General features: G+C 45.1%; 1 protein-coding gene across 2 annotated transcripts in view; it reads right to left on the minus strand.

The window, feature by feature from the left end:
* The window catches only part of eml2 (EMAP like 2), a 119458-nt gene that overhangs the window by 77837 nt on the left and 21769 nt on the right, over positions 1-19852 (minus strand). The window contains exons 1-3 of one of the 2 annotated variants that reach the window (XM_052044017.1): positions 17308-17820; positions 7437-7619; positions 6550-6676 (exon numbers count right to left, since the gene is read on the minus strand). In XM_052044017.1, the coding sequence (XP_051899977.1) occupies positions 6550-6676; positions 7437-7619; positions 17308-17311 (314 nt within the window). In that variant the 5' untranslated portion in view covers positions 17312-17820. Of the gene's footprint in view, positions 1-6549; positions 6677-7436; positions 7620-17307; positions 17821-19852 lie in introns of those variants that run through there. The other variant, XM_052044016.1, reaches the window with a different exon arrangement.

Raw genomic sequence — 19852 nt, forward strand, 5'->3', positions numbered from 1 at the left:
ACATCCCCCATATACAGTATCTTCCTCCAATCACCTTAAAATTATGTCCCCTCGTGTTAGCCGTTGTCGCCCTGGGAAAAAGTCTCTGACTGTCCACTCGATCTAATCATCTTGTACACCTCTATCAAGTCACCTCTTATCCTCCTTCTCTCCAGAGAGAAAAGCCCTAGCTCACTCAACCTATCCTCATAAGACATGCTCTCCAACTCACGCAGACACAGGGAGAACGTACAAACTCCTTACAGACAGTGGCTGGAATTGAAGCCAGGTTGCTGGTGCTGTAAAGCGTTACGCTAACTGCTACACTACTGTGCCTAACAGAAGTTTTTCACTGTATCTCAGTACATGTGACAATAATAAATTAATCCAAGGGCACTGTACTCAAAGTCTGTTGCAGTAAGGGATGACCAGGTGGACAGAGGAAAGGCTCCAAAGGTATTCTCAGAGCCTCTGAATGAAAGACTGAATATCCTCATGGACATGGAGAATTCCTGGGGCATGTCCGATCAAAATGGAGGAGAATCCGGCATGGTACAGGGAGCGGGGTTGGAAACAAGCTGAAGCCCAGCAAAAGTGGCAGTAGGAAAACACTACCTCCCTCACTCCCTGCCCGGTCAGTCACACCCTGACCAACTTTCAGCAGAGTCTATGGGTCTCACGTTGGCCTCAGAGTGGTAACGAGCCCAAGAAGAAGCAGTCGCACTCAAGAACACGGGAGGAACAGACCAGCTAGTTCTCCAGACACAAGAGGCTGCAGATGCTGGAATCTGCTGGAGGAACTCAGCGGGTCGAGCAGCATCTGTGGGAGGAAAGGAATTGTCGACGTTTCGGGCCAAAACCCTGCATCAGGGCAGAGAGTGGAGAGGGGAGATAGCTGGTATAAAGAGGAGAAGAGGAGTGGTGAGACAGGAATCAAAGGCAATTGGTGGACTGAGGAGTGGTGTAAGGTGACAGAGGTAGTGCAGGGTAGGGGAGGTGAGCTGGGGTGGAGTTGGAAGGCAGTGGCAGGTGAATGATAGATGGAGGCAAAGAGAGGAGAAATGGGGGGGGGGTACAGATGGAGCAAAGTGGGGAGAGGAGAGTGTGAAGATGGGAGACAGAGAGAGGGAGACAGAGAGAGATCAGCAGGAACACAAAGACTGGATTCAGATGAGTAAAGGAGGTGAGAAAGGGAACCTTTCGGGGAGAGACGAACAACAGTTGGAACCAGATGGTGGGGGAGGGAGGGGAAACCTGTTTGTGCTGTGGGTGGATGGAACCAGGAAGGGGGAAAGGGGACAAAGATGGGTGAAGGGGGGGCTGGGGGGGAGTGTGGGAAGGGAGACAAAAATGGGAGGTCCGGAGGAGAGTTGGTGGGGGGGGAAAGGGGGGATAAAGGGGGGGTTTACCCCCTTCTCCTGCAGGTTTTACTACCAGTTCATGTGCCTCATTTCAGTAACGGATGTGAGAGCCAGGATTTACCATTGAATTATTCAGCATCCTATTCAATTTGGCAAATTCCCAGCCAGAAGATATTTCTTTTTGTGGTTGGCACTGAGTGCAGCAAGTTCTGAAGCGGGTCAGTTAGAGTGATATTTCCCTCTGGGAAAGGAACACAATCGCCCATCCAGCTGGGAAGATCCATTTTCTACATGAAGGCTACTCATTTAATTTTAACCATTTGGATCCCAGCCGTATTTCTGCAGAAAGGCACGAGGGCACATTCTAGACACTACACCTTAGATTAATCCAGGATAAGGTTTTTTTAAGGAACATTACAGCACAGTACAGGCCCTTCGGCCCACAATGTTGTGCTGACAAGGCTGTCATTAGACAATAAAACTGTGTCCATCCAGCAAACTCTCCAAAATCTTAGACACAAGAAACTGCAGATGGTGGAACCTGCAGGAACATACAAGATGCTGGAGGAACTCAGCAGGTCAGGCAGCACCTGTGGAGGGAAATGGACTGTCGACGTTTTGCTTTGAGATGTCTAGACAAAGGGGCTGACCCGCTGTGTTCCTCCAGCATCTTGTATGTTGCTCTCAGAAAACTTATCTGGGACCATGAACCTTGCCCAATCTGTCTTACAATGTGTTTGTGTTGTTGACAAGGAGGTCAGTCATTGCTTATCCCCAAACACCAGGTGGACAATGAAGTGCTGCAGTGTATGTCGAGAAGACGTTCCCACAAGGAGTGAGTTCTAGCAGTAAGACCCAGTGGCAGATGAAGGAACAGCGATCCGTTTCCCAAGTCAGGACGGTGTGGGTTTTTGGGAGGGGGACCTGCAGGTGGTGATGTCCTGCTGCATTTGCTGCCCTCGTTCTACTAGGTGAACGAGCTCAGGGGTTTAGTGTCAAAAACCAAAAGTTTCTGTAGTTTAGAAACCACTCCCCAACCTCCCCCACACCCCCCCTTTTTAGTCCAGCCCCTAATCTTTCCCGCTCCTAATACAGACCTCTCCTTGCCCCATCCACTAAGCACCCAATCCCCAGGGCCCCAAGCCCCTCAAAATGACCTGCAGCTGCTCCCACCTCTCCACCCCTGGGTTCACCCAACCAGACCTAGCCGAAGCCCCTAGCTCTCCTCCCTTCATCACCACCCCCTCCCAAACAACACTGGTTACCAATCACAAGAGAACCGTTCAATAGTCTTAGTATGATAAAACTATTGAACGGTTCCCTTATATGATGAGATGGGCTCTGACCTCACGATCTACCTTGTTGTGACCTTGCACCTTATTGCACTGCACTTTCTCTGTAGCTGTGACACTTTGTACTGTTATTGTTTTTACCTGTACTACATCAATGGACTTCGTGCTAACCCAATGTAACTGCACTGTGTAATGAATTGACCTGTATGCAAGACAAGTTTTTCACTGTCCCTCGGTACAAGTGACAATGATAAACCAATACCCTCAGCAGCATCAGACCCTCAACTGAAACCTGCCCTCCACACATTCATCCAAACTGCATCCCTCCTTCCCCCACCTTAACACCAAGCCTCCTCTCCCCCACCCTCTCAGTCCCTGAGACACAACCCTGGGCTTGCTGGATTTGCTTGCTACTGAGGCTTACAACCAAATGATGGGCTGAAATGGTGTGTAGCAGCAGGTTAACACAGGCAAAGAGTTTGAGCTAATCCGTTTCTTTTATATAAAAGAGGGATGCTCGTTGAGGGACAACATTGATCAGCAGACCTGGAGAATACCCATGGTCTTTTAATTTAAAAAAAACAAACCAAGGGGTCAGACATCTCAGCTGAAAGATGGTAGTTCTGACCCTGCTGCACTCCCTGAGCAGTGCACCGGAATGTCAGCCTGCCTTCAGTATGCATGTCCCTGGAGTGGGACAAACCCAGGACCTTGTGCCTCAGAGGAAAGAGTGCTGCCAAGCTGGACACGCTCATACCTAGTCAGATGATAACATGTTCAACAACTGCAACCATTGACAATTTAAAATAAACATCCAAGACCAGGATTTCTTTTTCAGACCTCAAAACAAATTCACCACTTGCATGAAGCAGCAGAAACATATGCAATAAAAGAGGGGAGTGATGTGGGAAATGAAAATATCACCCTTATATTTGAGGGCACACTCTCTAAGGATCTGTGAAAAATTAGTCTTTGACAGTGTGCATCATCCAGGCTCTGTTCCCTTGGTATGTCAAAGTCAAGTTTATTGTCACATGCACAAGTACATGTGTGCATAGGTGCAATGAAAAACTTACTTGCAGCAGTGTCACAAGTACATAGCATCAGATAAGTAGCATTCACAAGGAAAACATAAATTAAACATAAATCATACACAATTTTTTTTTACAAATAAGAACACAATTAGAACAAAAGTCTATTTTAATGCAAAGTGATCTTACTGTTGCTAAACTATAGTGATTAGGGTTTTGCCAGTTGGTTCAAGAACCGAACGGTTGAAGGGAAGTAGCTGTTCCTCAACCTGGTGGTGTGGGACTTCAGGCTTCTGTACCTCCTGCCCGATGGTAGCTACGAGAAGATGGCATGGCCCGGATGGTGGAGATCTTTGATGATTGATGTTGCCTTCTGAGGCAGTACCTCCTGTAGATACGACCGATGGTGGGGAGGGATGTGCCCGTGATGGATTGGGCACATGTTAGAACCAAGGTTCCCACCAAAGCCCCATAAATTAACAGACCATTTTATCTCTTTGCTACCTGAGGGTCATCATGCGTGTTAAGTAACTGTCACGGTAGCCTACAAATCAAAATCATTGCCCTTCAAAAAGTCCTTTATTCCACGAAGAACTATTGATGTGGATAACCACAGTGAAACCACAAATAGTGGTTTTAGAACAAATGCAACAAAATCATTAACAGAGTCAGAAATTAGCACAAACTTTAAAAATAACCATCACTGAATATCATTCTAATTTTTTGATATGCTGATGGCATGAATTTAAATACACAATTCTCTGAAACTGAATGTAGAAGAAGTGAAAGAGTTAATAATAATCTGATTTTATAAATGAGAATGGGGGTGGGGGAGAAATGGGAACAAAAGAGATAATAAATATGCACTGAAAATTAGTTGGACAAGAGTCGATGTTTTGTATGCACTGCGTACTCAATGAAAGGGAGGTCATCCAAGTTGTAGATCACAGTGTACAAGCAAAGGGAATCTTTAATTGCAAGGACAGATTTGTGCAGAGGAAGAAAGGATCTGAGATTTTTTTTTAAATATTCTAAATAGTTTTAGGAGGATGGATAAAGCAAACTATTTCCTGTATTTGGGGAATTGGAATGAAGGGTCAATTTATAAGTTAGAGATTAGGAGAAATCACTTCCTGGAATAGTTCACTGGAGTATGGAATCTATTGTCATAACAGAGGAAGAGGATTGGGAATAAAAGATAGTTTTCTCATTTATATTTAATATTTCCTTATGACATAGGAGATCATTTGGCCCATTGAATCTTTGCTAGCCCTCAGACCAACTCCCCCAATCCTATTGCCCCACTTATTTCCCTGTAATCTATTCTCTCTGAGCCCCAAAATTCCCCCTCATCTCCTACTACCCACCTACACCATTCAATAACTAGCAGTGGCCAATTAATCAGCTAACTAGCCATCTATAGGATGAGGGAGAAAACCAGAGCACCCGGGAGAAATCCACAGACTCACAGAGAGAATGCTATTAACTCCACGAGAGAGCACTGGAGATCAGGATTGAACCCCAGGTTACAGAAGCACCAGCACTACCTGCTGCATGACCGTGTTGCTCCAGGAACTTTTTTTTAAAAGCAGGAACTGTTACAATTGCATGAAATCTGAATGTTGTTTTAGGGCATTAGAAAGGTTTCTATTCTGGAAACTACATTGCTCTGGTGAACCATGTCAGTAGGTCTGAATACAGGTCATGGGAAGGGTTGTTTCCAAGAAATAGACAATAGAACAGGAAAGAATCCTTCAGTCCACAATGTCTGTACCAATATTGATGCTAATTTAAACTAATCCCATCTGCCTGCATATGGTCCATATCCCTCCATTCCCTGCTTGTTCATGTATCTGTTTAAATGCCTCTCAAACATGGCTATTGCACTTCCTTCCACCACCTCCCCCGGCAGCGTGTTCCAGGCACCCACCACTCTGTGTAAAATAACTTGCCGCACAATCCTCCTTTACACTTTTCCCCCTCTCACCTTAAAGCTATGCCTTCTAGTATTTGACATTTCCACCCTGCGAAAAAGACTATCTACCCTTTCTATACCTCTTATAGTTGTATACACTTCTATCAGGTCTCCCCTCTGCCTCTTGACACTTGAGGGAAAACAATCCAAGTTTGTCCAACCTCTCCTGATACCCAACAATCTCCAATCCAGGCAACGTCCGGGTGAATCTTTTGTCAACTCACGTTATCCCGATTGGAGTTGACTTTATTTTGGTTGACATGGTCCTGAAAGTCACTGGATTGACATTCTACTTAGAAACTGAATTTCCACATAAAACTGAAGGATGGATTTTTCAGGGAAAGAAAAAGTTGGAGTATATCCAGGGCAGGATGTGCTGCTGTCAAAATATGCTTGGGAGTTACAGTGGAGATTTTGAAATTCCATTATGAGGAGAGACTAAGGGAGCTAGGGCTTTACTCTTTGGAGAGAAGGAGGATGAGAGGAGACATGATAGAGGTGTACAAAATATTAAGAGGAATAGATAGAGTGGACAGCCAGCCCCTCTTTCCCAGGGCACCACTGCTCAATACAAGAGGGCGTGGCTTTCAAGTAATGGGTGGGAAGTTCAAGGGAGATATCAGAGGAAGGTTTTTTACCCAGAGAGTGGTTGGGGCGTGGAATGGGGCAGTGGTGGAGGCAGGTACAGTGGTCAAATTCAAGAGATTGCTAGATAAGCATATGGAGGAATATGTGGGAGGAAGGGGTTAGATAGTCTTAGGCGAGGTTTAAAGGTCGGCACAACATTGTGGGCCGAAGGGCCTGTATTGTTCTATGACTATGATTCTATGAAATCAGTCCAATGCTCCAAGTTGCACCCTCAGGTACTGGTGGGAATTACAGAGCACAATAAAAGCAAGGACTCCTCCCACCTTTTAGAAGATGCCTCCTTCCTGGGGGAGGATGGTGACTGAGGTATGGCATTGCTTCTTTTTGGAGGTGTTGCAGTCCCATTACTCAAGCTGGGCTTAGAGGGCAAAGCGTGCATGAAGAGACGAGCTGGAAAACAGAAGAGGAGAAGTTTAGTAGAACAGAAGGGGTAAAAGGCCGCCATTCACTCACAAGCCTTGCCAGAAATCCCTGTTCCCCAGGCCAAAAAGATCTCTAAATAGTTCAGAGGTGAAGAGATATCATTGAAAGAACGAGCAACCACCATTTACAAGGCTCTCTGGAATTCTGGCAGAAACAGAACGAGCATCTTCAAAAGAGAATTGGATGGGTGCTCCAGAGAGTAATTTGCAGGGCTGTGGGGGAATGAGCAGGAGATAGTGTTGTTCTGATGGAGCAGGTAGAGTCTGATGGGCCAAATGGCCTCCAACTATGCCAAAACAATTCGACGATTGCAGGAGCTAGTTTGAGCTGACACTCAAGAGGGGCTGCTGAGTTGTGGGAGGTATTAAACCCAGGTCCTGTCTGCCCTTTCAGGTCAAGTCAAATAATCCCATGGTGCTTTTTTGAAGAATAGCGGGGAACTTCTCCCCGTGACATTTCGAGCACTCATTCTTCACCCAATGTCACAAAAAAAGTTTAATTTTTTTATTAACCTACCAATCTGCACATCTTTGGGATGTCACAAGGAGTACATGCAGATTGCACATAGACAGTACCAGAGGTCAGGATGGAACCTGGTTCACTGAAGCTATGAGGTAGCAGGTCTATGAGCTGCACCGCTGTGCCACCCCAGGGCTAGGCCCCCCCCACCCCCAACCTGAGCCAGTGCCTCAGACAGGGCCAGAGGGGAATAACTGCTTCAACCTACCTCTGGCGGGCCCCCGTTTACTCAGCAGGGTGTGCTGCTCCTCGGCGAACGTCAGCCGCCGGACAACATCTGCCAGCGCGGCCTTCAGAACCTGGATCTCATCGTCCTGCAGCTGCATCCGCTGCTCGAGGTAAGAGATGCGGTCGTCAACATCCATGCTGCTAGCAGCCGACATGCTGTCATCTGTAGAAGGACAGAGTGGTCATGGAGTGTAAACTTACACCACAGGTGGAGAAGGCCACTGGGCCCATCCTGTTCATGCCAGCTAAAGATGGACCGTGTGGCAATCCCACTTAGCAGCCCTTAGTCCACATTCCTACAGGTTACAGCTGGAATGTGGTGAGTCACCAAAGACTCTTACAAATTTCTGCAGATGTGCAGAGGAGAGCATCCTGACTGGTTGCATCACAGCCTGGTATGGAGGCTGCAATGCACAGGCTGCAGAGGGTTGCAGACTCAGCCAGCTCCATCATGGGCGCAACCCTCCCCACCATCAAGGACATCTGGTTGAGGGACATCATTGAGGGCAGGCACGGTAGTGTAGCGGTTAGCGTAATGCTTTACAGCGCCAGCAACCAGAGTTCAATTCCGGCTGCCGTCTGTAAGGAGTTTTTGCATTCTCCCCGTGTCTGCGTGGGTTTCCTCCGGGTGCTCGGGTTTTCTCCCACATTCCAAAAGTCGTACGGGTTAGGAGCTGTGGGCATGCTATGCTGGCGCCGGAATCATGGCGACACTTGCGGGCTGCCCCCAGCACATTCTCAGTAATGTAAAAAGACGTATTTCACTGTGTGTTTCGACGTACATGTGACTAATAAATAAAAATATCTTAAATATCAATAATTGAAGAACAGCGTCTTCCCCTCCGCTATCAGATTTCTGAACGGTCCATGAACACTACCTCTATTTCTTTTTTTGCACTATTTGTTGTTATTTATAGATTTTATGTCTACTGCAAAACAAATTTCACGTCATATGTCAGTGATAATAAATAGGATTCTGAGAGTTTCTGCTCCTGCTTACCTTTCAGGCAGCAAATTCCAGATTCCCACCACTCGTTGAATGAAATTTCTCCTCAACTCCCTTAAATGACATGAACAGAGAGGGCATGCAGGTTCCTCTTTTTCTATGTGCTAGTGGCTTGTTGAAATTCCCATACTGGAGCAACCAACATACTGGGACCTGCATAAACTTCAGGAAAGGGGGCAGTGTACATGCAGCTGTCTACATCAACAGTACTGAGGTCAAGAGGGTTGAGAACTTCAAGCTCCTGGGAGTGATCACCACCAGCAGCCTGTCCCAGTCAAAGCATGTAGATGCCACGGCCAAGAAAGCTCACCAGTGCCTTTACTTCCTCAGAAGGCGAAAGAAATTCAGTTTGTCCCCTTTGACTCTCACCAACTTTTATCGATGCACCATAGAAAGCATCCTATCTGGATGCATCACAGCTTGGTATGGCAACTGCTCTGCCCAGGACCGCAAGAAACTGCAGAGAGTTGTGGACACAGCCCAGCACATCACGGAAACCAGCCTCACCTTCATGGACTCTGTCTTTACCTCTCGCTGCCTTGGTGAAGCAGCCAGCATAATCAAAGACCCCACCCACCCGGGTCATTCTCTCTTCTCTCCTCTCCCATCAGGCAGAAGATACAGGAGCCTGAGGGCACGTACCACCAGGCTTAAGGACAGCTTCTATCCCACTGTGATAAGACTATTGAACAGTTCCCTTATACGATGGGATGGACTATGACCTCACGATCTACCTTGCTGTGACTTTGCACCTTATTGCACTGCACTCTCTCTGTAGCTGTGACACTTTACTTTGCATTCTGTATTGTACTACCTCAATGCACTGTGTAATGAATTGACCTGTACAATCGGTATGCAAGACAAGTTTTTCACTGGACCTCGGTACAAGTGACAATAATAAACCAATACCAATAATCTGGAGCCAATCCATCAACGTGCAGCAACAGAGCCACCTACTGGTAGTGATTAGCAACACCCACTAATCAAAACCAAATACTCAAATGCTCTTCTGACTTTGTTATACCTTTTAAAAGAAGAAATGTTCTACCAGATGCTCAAATGCATAAAGCAAGTTTGAAGCACTTACATCAAACAGGACACAAAGCCACATTACGTCAAAAGAGACATAGGCGCGCCAGCGTCTTTACTTTCTTAGGGGGTTCAGGAGGTTCGGCTTGTCACCGAACATTCCAACAATTTCTACACATGTGCTGTTGAAAGTATCCTGACTGGTTGCATCATGGTCTGGTACAGCAATTTGAATGCGCAGAAATACAAGAAGCTACAGAGAGTAGTGGACTCAGCCCAATACATCACGGGCACTCCCCTCCCCACTATCAGTAGTATCTACAGGAGGTGCTGCCTCAAGAAGATAACATCCATCAAAAGTCCCCACCATCCGGGCCATGCCATCTTCTCACAGCTACCATCAAGCAGGAGGTACGGAAGCCTGAGGTCCCACACCACCAGGTTCAAGAACAGCTACTTCCCTTCAACCATTCGGTTCTTGAACCAACCTGCACAACCCTAATCACTACCTCAGTATAGAAACACGATGACCACTTTGCACTAAAGTGGAATTTTTTATTTTTCTAATTGTGCTCTTTGTAAAATTATGCACAATTTATATTTATTCTTTCTTGTGAATGCTGCTTATCTGATGCTATGTGCCTGTGATGCTGCTGCAAGTTTTTCATTGCACCTGTGCACACATGGACTTGTGCAGATGACAATAAACTCAACTTTGAAAAAGTTAAACAAATAGAAAATGCATTCAACTACAATTACTTGAACACAAATAACTGAAAAACAATTCCTGTAAAGACCCACAACACCTTTCAGCTTCCATGGTATAGGGATGCTTCCAAAATTCAATTACCTTAACAAAATTCTCCCTTGAAACCTTGTAGATTATTAGCCTTCCATAGGTAGGTGCTCAAGGAGTTGATTACCATCCAAGGTCAAAGTGGCTCTTGATTGGCATCCCATCCACCACCCTACACAATCATCCCTCCATTAGATACCACCTCCAAAATGCACTACAGCTACTCAAAGCAGCATCTCCCAAACCCCTGACCTGTGGGACAGATCAGGGTCTGGGCAAGTGGTTTCTGCAGTGCATGGATTCACCTAGGCTTTAACAACACCAATTCCCAACCTCGTTCACTTGGAAAATCAAGGTTAGTAGGTGCAAAGGAACACCACTACTTGTAGATTCACCTTCAAGCCACATACCATCCTGCCTTGGAAATGCACCACTGTTCTCCCATTGCCACTGGGTCTAAATCCGGAAATCCACCCCCAGAAACACTGTGGGACCACACAGACTGAAGTGGTTCAAAGCAGAGGCTCACCCCTACTTCATGTGGAAATTAAGGATGGGCAATAAACGTCAGGCTTGCCTATGTTCTGAAATAAAAAGATATCAACTTTGCACACCTTTTGCTGTTGCTGTGGTTCTGGCTATGATTCTTTTACATTTCAGAAGGATCACAGCCACTTCTTTCAAATACCATCCAACCTGTTCTGAGAAAAAGCCTCTGACTCAAAATGTTGAGTATTTCTTTATCCCCATCACACATGCCTGACCTGCTGAGTGCTTCCAACAAGGTTCAACAACAGCTTCTTCCCCACTTGGTTTTCATTTCAGATTTCCAGCATCTCCCGGTTTTGATTTTCAATCTGTGATAGTGTTTTGTTTCCCCAAAAAATTCCCCGACTAAGTTGAAAGGGAAATTGAACTCTGAAGTGATCACACAGATTCACATCTTTGTGAAGCCAACTCCTGCCTTCGCCCAAGTTACACCAATCAGGACACAGTAGCCACATTACCTCAAAAACAGACCAAGTTGCACTCAAAAACTTAAAACAAATAAAAAAAAATGCATTCAGTTACATCACTCGAACACAAGTAACAGAAAAAACAATTTCTGTAATGACACAAAACATTCCAACCTCCACAGCATTGGGAAGTTCCAAGAATTCAATTATCTTAATAAAAATCTCCATTGAAATCTTATAGATTACCAGCCTTCCAGCTACACTGCTAATATGGATACAGCTGTCCCCACCATCAAGGACACCAGCAAGAGAAGATTTCTCAGGAAGGCAACATCCATCGTCAGGGACCCCCACCACCCGGGCCGTGCCCTCTTCTCAATGCTGCCATCAGGCAGGAGGTACAGGAGCCTGAAGACCCACACCTCAAGGTTCAACAACAGCTTCTTCCTCACTGCCATCAGGTTCTTGAACCGGCCTGAAGAACCCGAACGCTATCTCGGACTATTTCTATTTCTCTCTGTCAACTTGCATGAGTGTCTTATGTTTATTCTGTTGTTATTTTTGCTCAGGTGTAAGTTATGTCTAAGTTATGCTAATTTAACTTTATGTTAACTTGTTTGTTAGGTTTATAATGTACTGTGCTGCTGCTGCAAAAGCTGATTTTCATGGTATTTATACCCTCTGTCTGTATGCCTATGACAATAAACTTGAACCTTTTCAAGATCAAGTTTATTGTCCTTAACCAGAAGGGAACAAGTATAGTCAGACTATTGGAAAATAAGGCTGGCTTTTTTAAAACATTTATTCACAAGATGTGGACGTTACTGGTGATAACAGCATTTATTGTCTGTGCTAAATTGCCTCCAAACTGACTAGGCAGTAGAGAGTCAGTCAATCACACATTGTCCAGACCAGGTAGGGACAGCAGATTACCTCCCCTGAAGATCATTAGTGAACCAGAAGGAACGGTATTTCAAAAAAACTGACAGCAATGGCTTGAGCCAACAACTGGGTTTCTAATTTTTTTTTGCAAAATTAAATCACTTGAATTTTAACTTTCCCCAGCTGCCATGGGAGAATTTGAATACATCTTGATCAATCGTCCAGAACTCTGACTGTTATTCACTAATAACCACTATGCACCATGCCCAATGCCAATTGCTTCCAGAGCTCAAACATATGTTCTTATTAAAAGCTGGCTGTGTTGTTCCACTTTAACAATATGTCATTTCAGTGGGTGGCATAACAGGCTGGAGCCCAAGATTCTGATACTTGTTATGGGTTGGGTCACATTCACCACCTTTAGAATATTGCCATACCAGACGTCTTTGTTACGCTCAGTGTTGAACCAATTTCATTCCTCATCCAGGTAGCCTTTGCTTAACTTACACTGCATCTTAATCCATTGGGACAGCAGTGACGCAGCTGGTAAAGCCGCTGCTTCATAGCTCCAACGACCTAGGTTCGACCTTGAGCTGCTGGCTGTGTGGAGCTTGCACGTTCTCCCTCTGACTGCGCGAGTTTCCGCCAGGGGCGCAGTCAGAGGGAGAACGTGCAAGCTCCACACAGCCAGCAGCTCAAGGTCGAACCTGGGTCGTTGGAGCTATGAAGCAGGGGCGCCACTTTGCTACCACATTCTGAGGATGTGCAGGTTGGTAGGTTTAGTTGTTAAGTTTCCCCCCAGTGTGTAGCTGAGTGGTAGAATCTGGGGGGTGGGTGTTGATGGGAATGTGGGGAGAATAAAAGGGGATCAGTGTGCAGTTAGTGATGATGGTTGGTGTGTACTCATGGGCCAAAGGGTCTGTTTCTATGTCACATGACACTCATTCATTCAAAACCTCCGCTCATCGACCTTGCCAACTAAACATGCCACCATTTTAAAATTCTCATCCTCATTTTCAAAGCCCTCTACTGCTTTGCTCCTTCTGGGATCTCTGTGCTCCTTAAATTCATCCCCAATTTTAAAAATCCCTCTCCATGGTTTGTTGCCAAGCACCTAAGCACTGCAATTTATTTCTAACACTCTTCCCCCCACCCCCTTCAAAAGGGCTCCTTAAAACTGTAATCAGGCCTTTAAACCATCCACACTAACATCTTCAACTGGTGTCAAATTTTATTTCACAAGATTGTAAACCCCATTGGGAACATTAAAGGGCTATAAAATGCAAGTCGTGTCTGTTCAAACCAAGAGGCGATGTCTCAGGAAGGCGACATCCATCATTAAGGACCCCCACCATTTGGTGCTGCCATCAGAAGACCCACACCTCAAGGTTCAACAACAGCTTCTTCCCCACTGCCAGAATCAGGTTTATTATCACTCTTATATGCTGTGAAATTTGTTGTTTTGCCACAGCAGTACAGTGCAAAGACATAATAAAACTATAAATTACAAAATAAATAAGTAGTGCAAAAAAGGAACAATGAGGTCGCGTCCATGGACCATCATAAATCTGGTGGTGGAGGGGAAGAAGCTGCTTCTGAATCATTGAGTGTGGGTCTTCAGGCTCCTGTACATCCTCCCTAATGGTAGTAACGAGAAGAGGGCATGTCCCAGATGGTGAGGGTCCTTAGTGATGGATGTCACCTTCATGAAGATGTCCTTGATGGTGGGGGTTGTGTCCTTGATGGAGCTGGCTGAGTCTACAGCCCTCCGCAGCATCTCGTGATCCTGTACGTTGGAGCCTCAGTCGCAACCTGAGATACAACCAGTCAGAACGCTCTCCACCATACGATAATAGAAAATTTGCAAGAGTCTTTGGTGACGTACCAAACCTCCTCAAACTCCTAATGAAGTAGAGCCATCATGGTCTTGAACTGACCTGAAAAACCCTAAGACTGTATTTCTCTCAGCTTTCACTAATGTTGTTATGTTGATTTTGTCATGCAAGTTATGTATAATTCCTGTTAATTTAAATTTATATCAACTTATGTTTGTCATGTATGCAACATTGTGTGCTGCTGCTGCAAAAAGCTAATTTTCATGGCATTTATACCCTGGGTATGTATGCCTTTGACAAACTTGAACTTGATTACACAGGATATACAGTTCAGGAACAGGCCATCTGACCAAACCAGTTCATACCAACATTTATGCTCCACTTAGTCAGTTCCAGAAATTTACCCATCTTGAATGGCTGACACCATATTTTGTGACCCAGTTAGCTTGTGATGTGGGATCACCCAGCTCCTGCTACATCTGGCTATATAATTTAAGCAGCTGAGGTGAGAACTCGGTGGGGAATTGAAAGAGAGTAACACAACCCTTGGTGTTGCTGCCTTGTCAGGAAGTGAACAATGTTTTTTCTCTGGCTGAAGTGTGTAAGATAAGGAGTTCAGCCTTTTAAGACAGACAAGAGAAATTTCTTCCCGCAGAGAATGTCCAATCTTTGCAATTCTCTACGCAAATGGGTTGTAGAAATTCATACACTGAGTATATTCAAGGCACAAATCAATGCATCTCTGGTTATTAGAAAGAATCAAAAGATGTGGGGTCAGTGCAGAAAAGTGGTATGAAGGTATAAGATCGCCAAGATCTTATTGAATGGTGGTGTGGGCATGTGGGGACAAAAGACCTCCTGGTTCTGTTACATTTCACTGGAGACTCCTTCCTGTGCAGCCACCTCTACTTTCAAGGATGTAACTCTAGAACCACTCAATTTACAGCTGTCAAGGCTACTCTTTTGAAATATATTACCTGTCCTGATTAGAAGTATATAATTATGAGAGGCACAGATAGAGTCGATGGTCAGATTCTTTTTCCCAGGTTGGAAACGTCAAACACTAGAGAGCACAGCTTTAAGACGAGAGTTTGCGAGGCATTTTTGTTAAAACACAGTGGTAGGTGCGTGAAATGTGCTGCCAGAGGAGGTGGTAGCAGATACAATAGCAATGTTTAAACAGCATTTAGACAGGCACACAAACAGGCAGGGAATGGAAGGACCTTTTGTAGGATTAGTTTAGATTGGTGTCATGGTCAGTGCAGACATCGTGGGCTGAAGGGCATGTTCCTGTGATGTACTGTTCTATGTTCCATTTGACTGGAAACCAGTGAGCCTAACTACTACTACATACAATTATCAGATCTATGACTTTGCAGATTCCCAAAATGAAAGACTCCAAGAGCAGATCCAATGATGTAAAGTGTAGTCAAGAAGAAGGAATGTAACGTGGGATTTGAAACGAGCTACACTGGATTAGCTCAAGTTCTGGGATCTCTCAGCTGTTATTCAGACATCTGATATCAGGCCTCAGAGGGGAATTAAAACAAAACAGCAACACGCCCTTGGAAGCTGCTGCTTTTAATGTCTTGAGGAAAGGTAGCAGTCAAGCACACCAACAGGGGAACTAGATTTTAATGAGGGCAAACGATGCAAGGAAACAGCCTCATTCCCTAACTGACCCACCTCTCAAAGGAGCGCCATCTGTGGCCAGGAGTCCAGAGGAAAGTTTCTGCTTCTGCAACTGTTCGATCAGCAGGTCTGGTTCCATTAATTACCCCGCCAGCTAATCACTGTGTTACCTGCCAGTCAAGAGCTTGATGCAAGGTGGTCAGGGAAAATTTATGTCAATGAGGTGTAATCTCAGTTGGACCTTCACAATTTCTGAGTACCCCTTTAGAGTCTGCGCCAACCATACCTTACCACCATACAATAGGACCCAGTTAAAGCCAGCATCAAGGCTGCATTTAGGAAGCATGGCAAGTTGATCCCTGAGACACCATGAGAGATGTCGCAATCCACCAACAACTCCTGCAGAAAGCCCACTAGGCACTCAAACCAAGTTATTGTGATGGAACAACTGAGGAATATTCCTGGCACAGATCTCTCAAGTTAGCAGCAAGGTTTTAAGTGCAACTAATGTTTAAAAATTGTCTTGCAACCTAACTCACAGCACCTGGCGCAAGTGTTTGTTTTTAAAGAAGTACTGGTAAGGCTGGCACCTTTTATTCATTTCCCCAGTATGGTAGCAATACAACCGAAGGGCTAATAAACCACAAGAGTCAACCGTTAACCATTCTTCGCAAAGAAAGCAGGCAAGGAAGTAAAGTTTTAAGGTGCATCCATTTCATCTCCAACTTTTTCCGATTCTGATGAAGCATTAACTGTTTTTTTTCTCTTCAAGATGCCGATGGACCTGCTGAGTATTTCCAGCATATGTTTTTGAATCACTGAATAATTTCGGAAATGGGCTGGTGATGGACATGGACTCTCCTCAGTAAAGATGTGAATAAGTGAATGAACTATCAGGGTCCCTAAATCACAACCTAACTATCAGGGCCGCTTCTACCAAGAACTGAATTTTATTCCTCTCCTATCAGATATCCAGCTGCTTTTCAGGTCCCAACCCCATGGCTCACTGCACATGCCAGGAGTAAAATTTTAAAAATGCAAATTAATAAACTACCCTAGCGGGACTAGAATTCACCTCCTGGATTAATCCAAGCTGCTGGGTTCATAGCTCAGGCCACTATGTTACTTGTCCAGCAACATAACCACTCATGCATTTATCACCTTGTAGATCTGTCACAGTTTATGGGCTATTGAACTCCATTAGGCACTTCCTCATCATGATGCATATGACTCTTGGCTTTTAGCTTCCATCTTCAATCTTGCTTTCCAGTCACATTAAGCAGATCTCATATCTTCTGCTATCTCTTCTGATGGAAGAGGTTGTACTGCAGAAGAGTGATTTATCTTTGCTCTTTTCAGGCGCTGAGAGCCAATTTCCTCCCTCGTTCCAAACGCAACTACTTTCCTTTCAATTTTTGCTTGTTCCTCCCCTTCCCTTCCTTCCCCACCCACACCCCGAAAAATATACGCAACTGAGGCTCCTGTTCAAATTTCTTCCCCTTGGCGTGAGAAGCCACACAAGTTTCTCCAGTTTCTGAATGTGCTGAATCATTCAGAAGATTGGGGAAAAACCGAGGGCAGAATTATTTTTTGTAAGTGTGTCTATCCATCTTTCTGATTCCCTAACAGCAGCATGCTCCAGTTAGTCAGACTGGGGTTGGGAGAGGAAGGAACACTCAGAAGTGATTGAAGAAACATTTTAAAGGCGCACTCACCCATTATGATTCTGTGGTCTACAGCATTAAATCCGTTGCCCGATTAACCTGATGCACGAGCGGCATGCATTACGCTGTGGCCACCTCCAAGTAAACACGATTAGTGTGGTGCAATAATGAGCCTTCTCTCTGTGAACGCAGATTTCTGATACATCACTGCCTTGTACTGGCTCCAGCCCAAATTTTGCATTAGATGAAATGAAGAACAGACAGCATAATCTCCTTAAAACGATAGCATTTATTTTCCCTTTTTCCAAATAACAATTAGCTTTTTAAATACATGAAGCCTGTGACTTGTAGCAAAACAATTGATGAAAAGTGCCACATCCTCCATTTGTACAACTCACAACGACACGGTAACTTAATAGTGCTAATCGCAATTGCATCAGGAGCAACCTCTTAAGTTTACGTCATTGGCATGGTACACAATCCCACCAACATCTGACACACGGCAGTAATTGCAATGATTGATTAGAATCCATCCACCAGGAGATCAGTTTCAACCTGCAGACATGAGAGTACTCAGCCTTTGACTCCAGCATGTGCGCGTCTGGGCACTCATTAACTCATTCACAGCTCGCTTATGGATGTTATTCCTTACAGAATTGCATCTCCTCCTTCCCCTACCCACACCAACCCTCCCCCACCTCCCAACCAGAACAACAACAACACCATCTGGTGCCTTCGCAGGACCAGCTACTGTGGCTGACTTTTAGTAATGACAACGCAAAAGAGAAACAGACCTATTGCCATACCGCTTTCCCCTTAAGTGTGATTGTACTCCATGCCAATTGAGCCCACAGGACAGGACATGCAATCTGGCTGATAAGGCCAATCAAATCATTTTAAAGCACCTTAAAATTGCAAACCTATCAAGGCATTACCATGGAGGCATTATCAGAAACATTGACAGAGCTGCATATATTAGTGTGAACAAGTCTTCTGATGAACAGAATGTGGATGTGTTGAGGTATCTTAAAAAGGAGAGGCAGAGGGATTCAGGCAAGGATATCCAGAGCTTAGCACCTTGCCAGCTGAATGTACACTTGATAATGTTGCCCAAACTCATGTCTAATTGCTATCATTCCCACAAAACTAGCACCAAACTCATTCTCAGCTCTCCTACCTCCCATGCAGGGGAAGCTCCACTCATTCCAATTACTCCCATTTACTTGCACAGAGAGCAGTGAGAAGTGTTACGGGCCAGGTTGCTATTTGGTTAATGTCCCTTTAAGGCACCTGGACAGTAGAGTAGTCATGTTTGTGTGGTGTTATGAAGACAGCACGATAACAACGTGCTGACGGTTTTGCTCAGTGAATGGGGGAGAGGGGGAGAGGGGGAGAGGGGGAGAGGGGGAGAGGGGGAGAGGGGGAGAGGGGGAGAGGGGGAGAGGGGGAGAGGGGGAGAGGGGGAGAGGGGGAGAGGGGGAGAGGGGGAGAGGGGGAGAGAGAGAGAGAGAACACGCACACAAGAGACTGACTGATGGTCTCTATATCGATGGATGAAGAACAATAGCTGTGTCTGGCACTACAATCCATGTATGGATTTTTGGACTAAACAAGTGGAGTCCACTTTGTCGTCAACCTGTAGTGGGAAATGGGTATTTCTGTGGGCGGCCACGTATCGAATGCCTTTCGGGTGGCAGACACTTCGGAGATTGAGGTGTCGTATGGGTTCCATCGTGGAACATGTGGATTTCATAATTTTTCTCTCTACATTTTCTCTTCAGTCGGTGGTTTTACAAAAGCCTTTGCTCACATCTCACCTGATAACTTGCTGAACTAAACTGTGAGAACTATTCCTAGACTTGGAGTTTGGGAATTTGCCACACACACACACATTCAATTTCGTTTTGGGGATTGTTTGATAGCTAACATTTTTACTTTTCTTATTATTACAAGTAGTTATTAATAAAATAGTTTTTAAACACTTGTACATGACTCGGTGTGTTTCTATTGTTGCTGGTACGTAACAGAAGGTAGAGTTGGTTTGGCAGGAAGAAGGGACACAGAGCGTTTAAGTGGAATTAAGCATTTAAGTGGAAGTTAGTTTGGTTCATTAAAAGAGTAACATTCTGATAATCTGTTCTCTCCTATTCGGAAAACCTGAGTTCAGTGGAGACAGAGGAGGCGGCAGATGCTGGAATCTGGAGCAACAAACTATCTGCTGGAGGAACTCAGCAGGTCGAGCAGCATCTGTGGGAGGAATTGCCGACGATTTGGGTCGAAACCCTGCACAACGCAGAACCAATACTTCAGTATCTGGCTCACCGGGTGACATTTATACACTGGGGATCTCAGTTTCCACATTCCCTTTTCATTCACGGGTAAATTTAACTTCTAAAAAAAGTGAATTAGAAGTGTTTTGGGGTATTAAAAAGACATAACATCCAATAGCCTGGAAAATCTGTCAATCTGGCTCCAAAGTCCTGTGGAGCCAGTTTACCAGAGTTTTACTTTGTAGGAAACGCCAGGGGTTTTGTGGCCCTTGCAGAAACACCAGCTGGGCGAAGGCACAAATCCAATGCCATAAGCACTCTGCCAT

The sequence above is a fragment of the Pristis pectinata genome, chromosome 35 (assembly GCF_009764475.1).
Source record: "Pristis pectinata isolate sPriPec2 chromosome 35, sPriPec2.1.pri, whole genome shotgun sequence".
NCBI classification, from domain to species: domain Eukaryota; kingdom Metazoa; phylum Chordata; class Chondrichthyes; order Rhinopristiformes; family Pristidae; genus Pristis; species Pristis pectinata.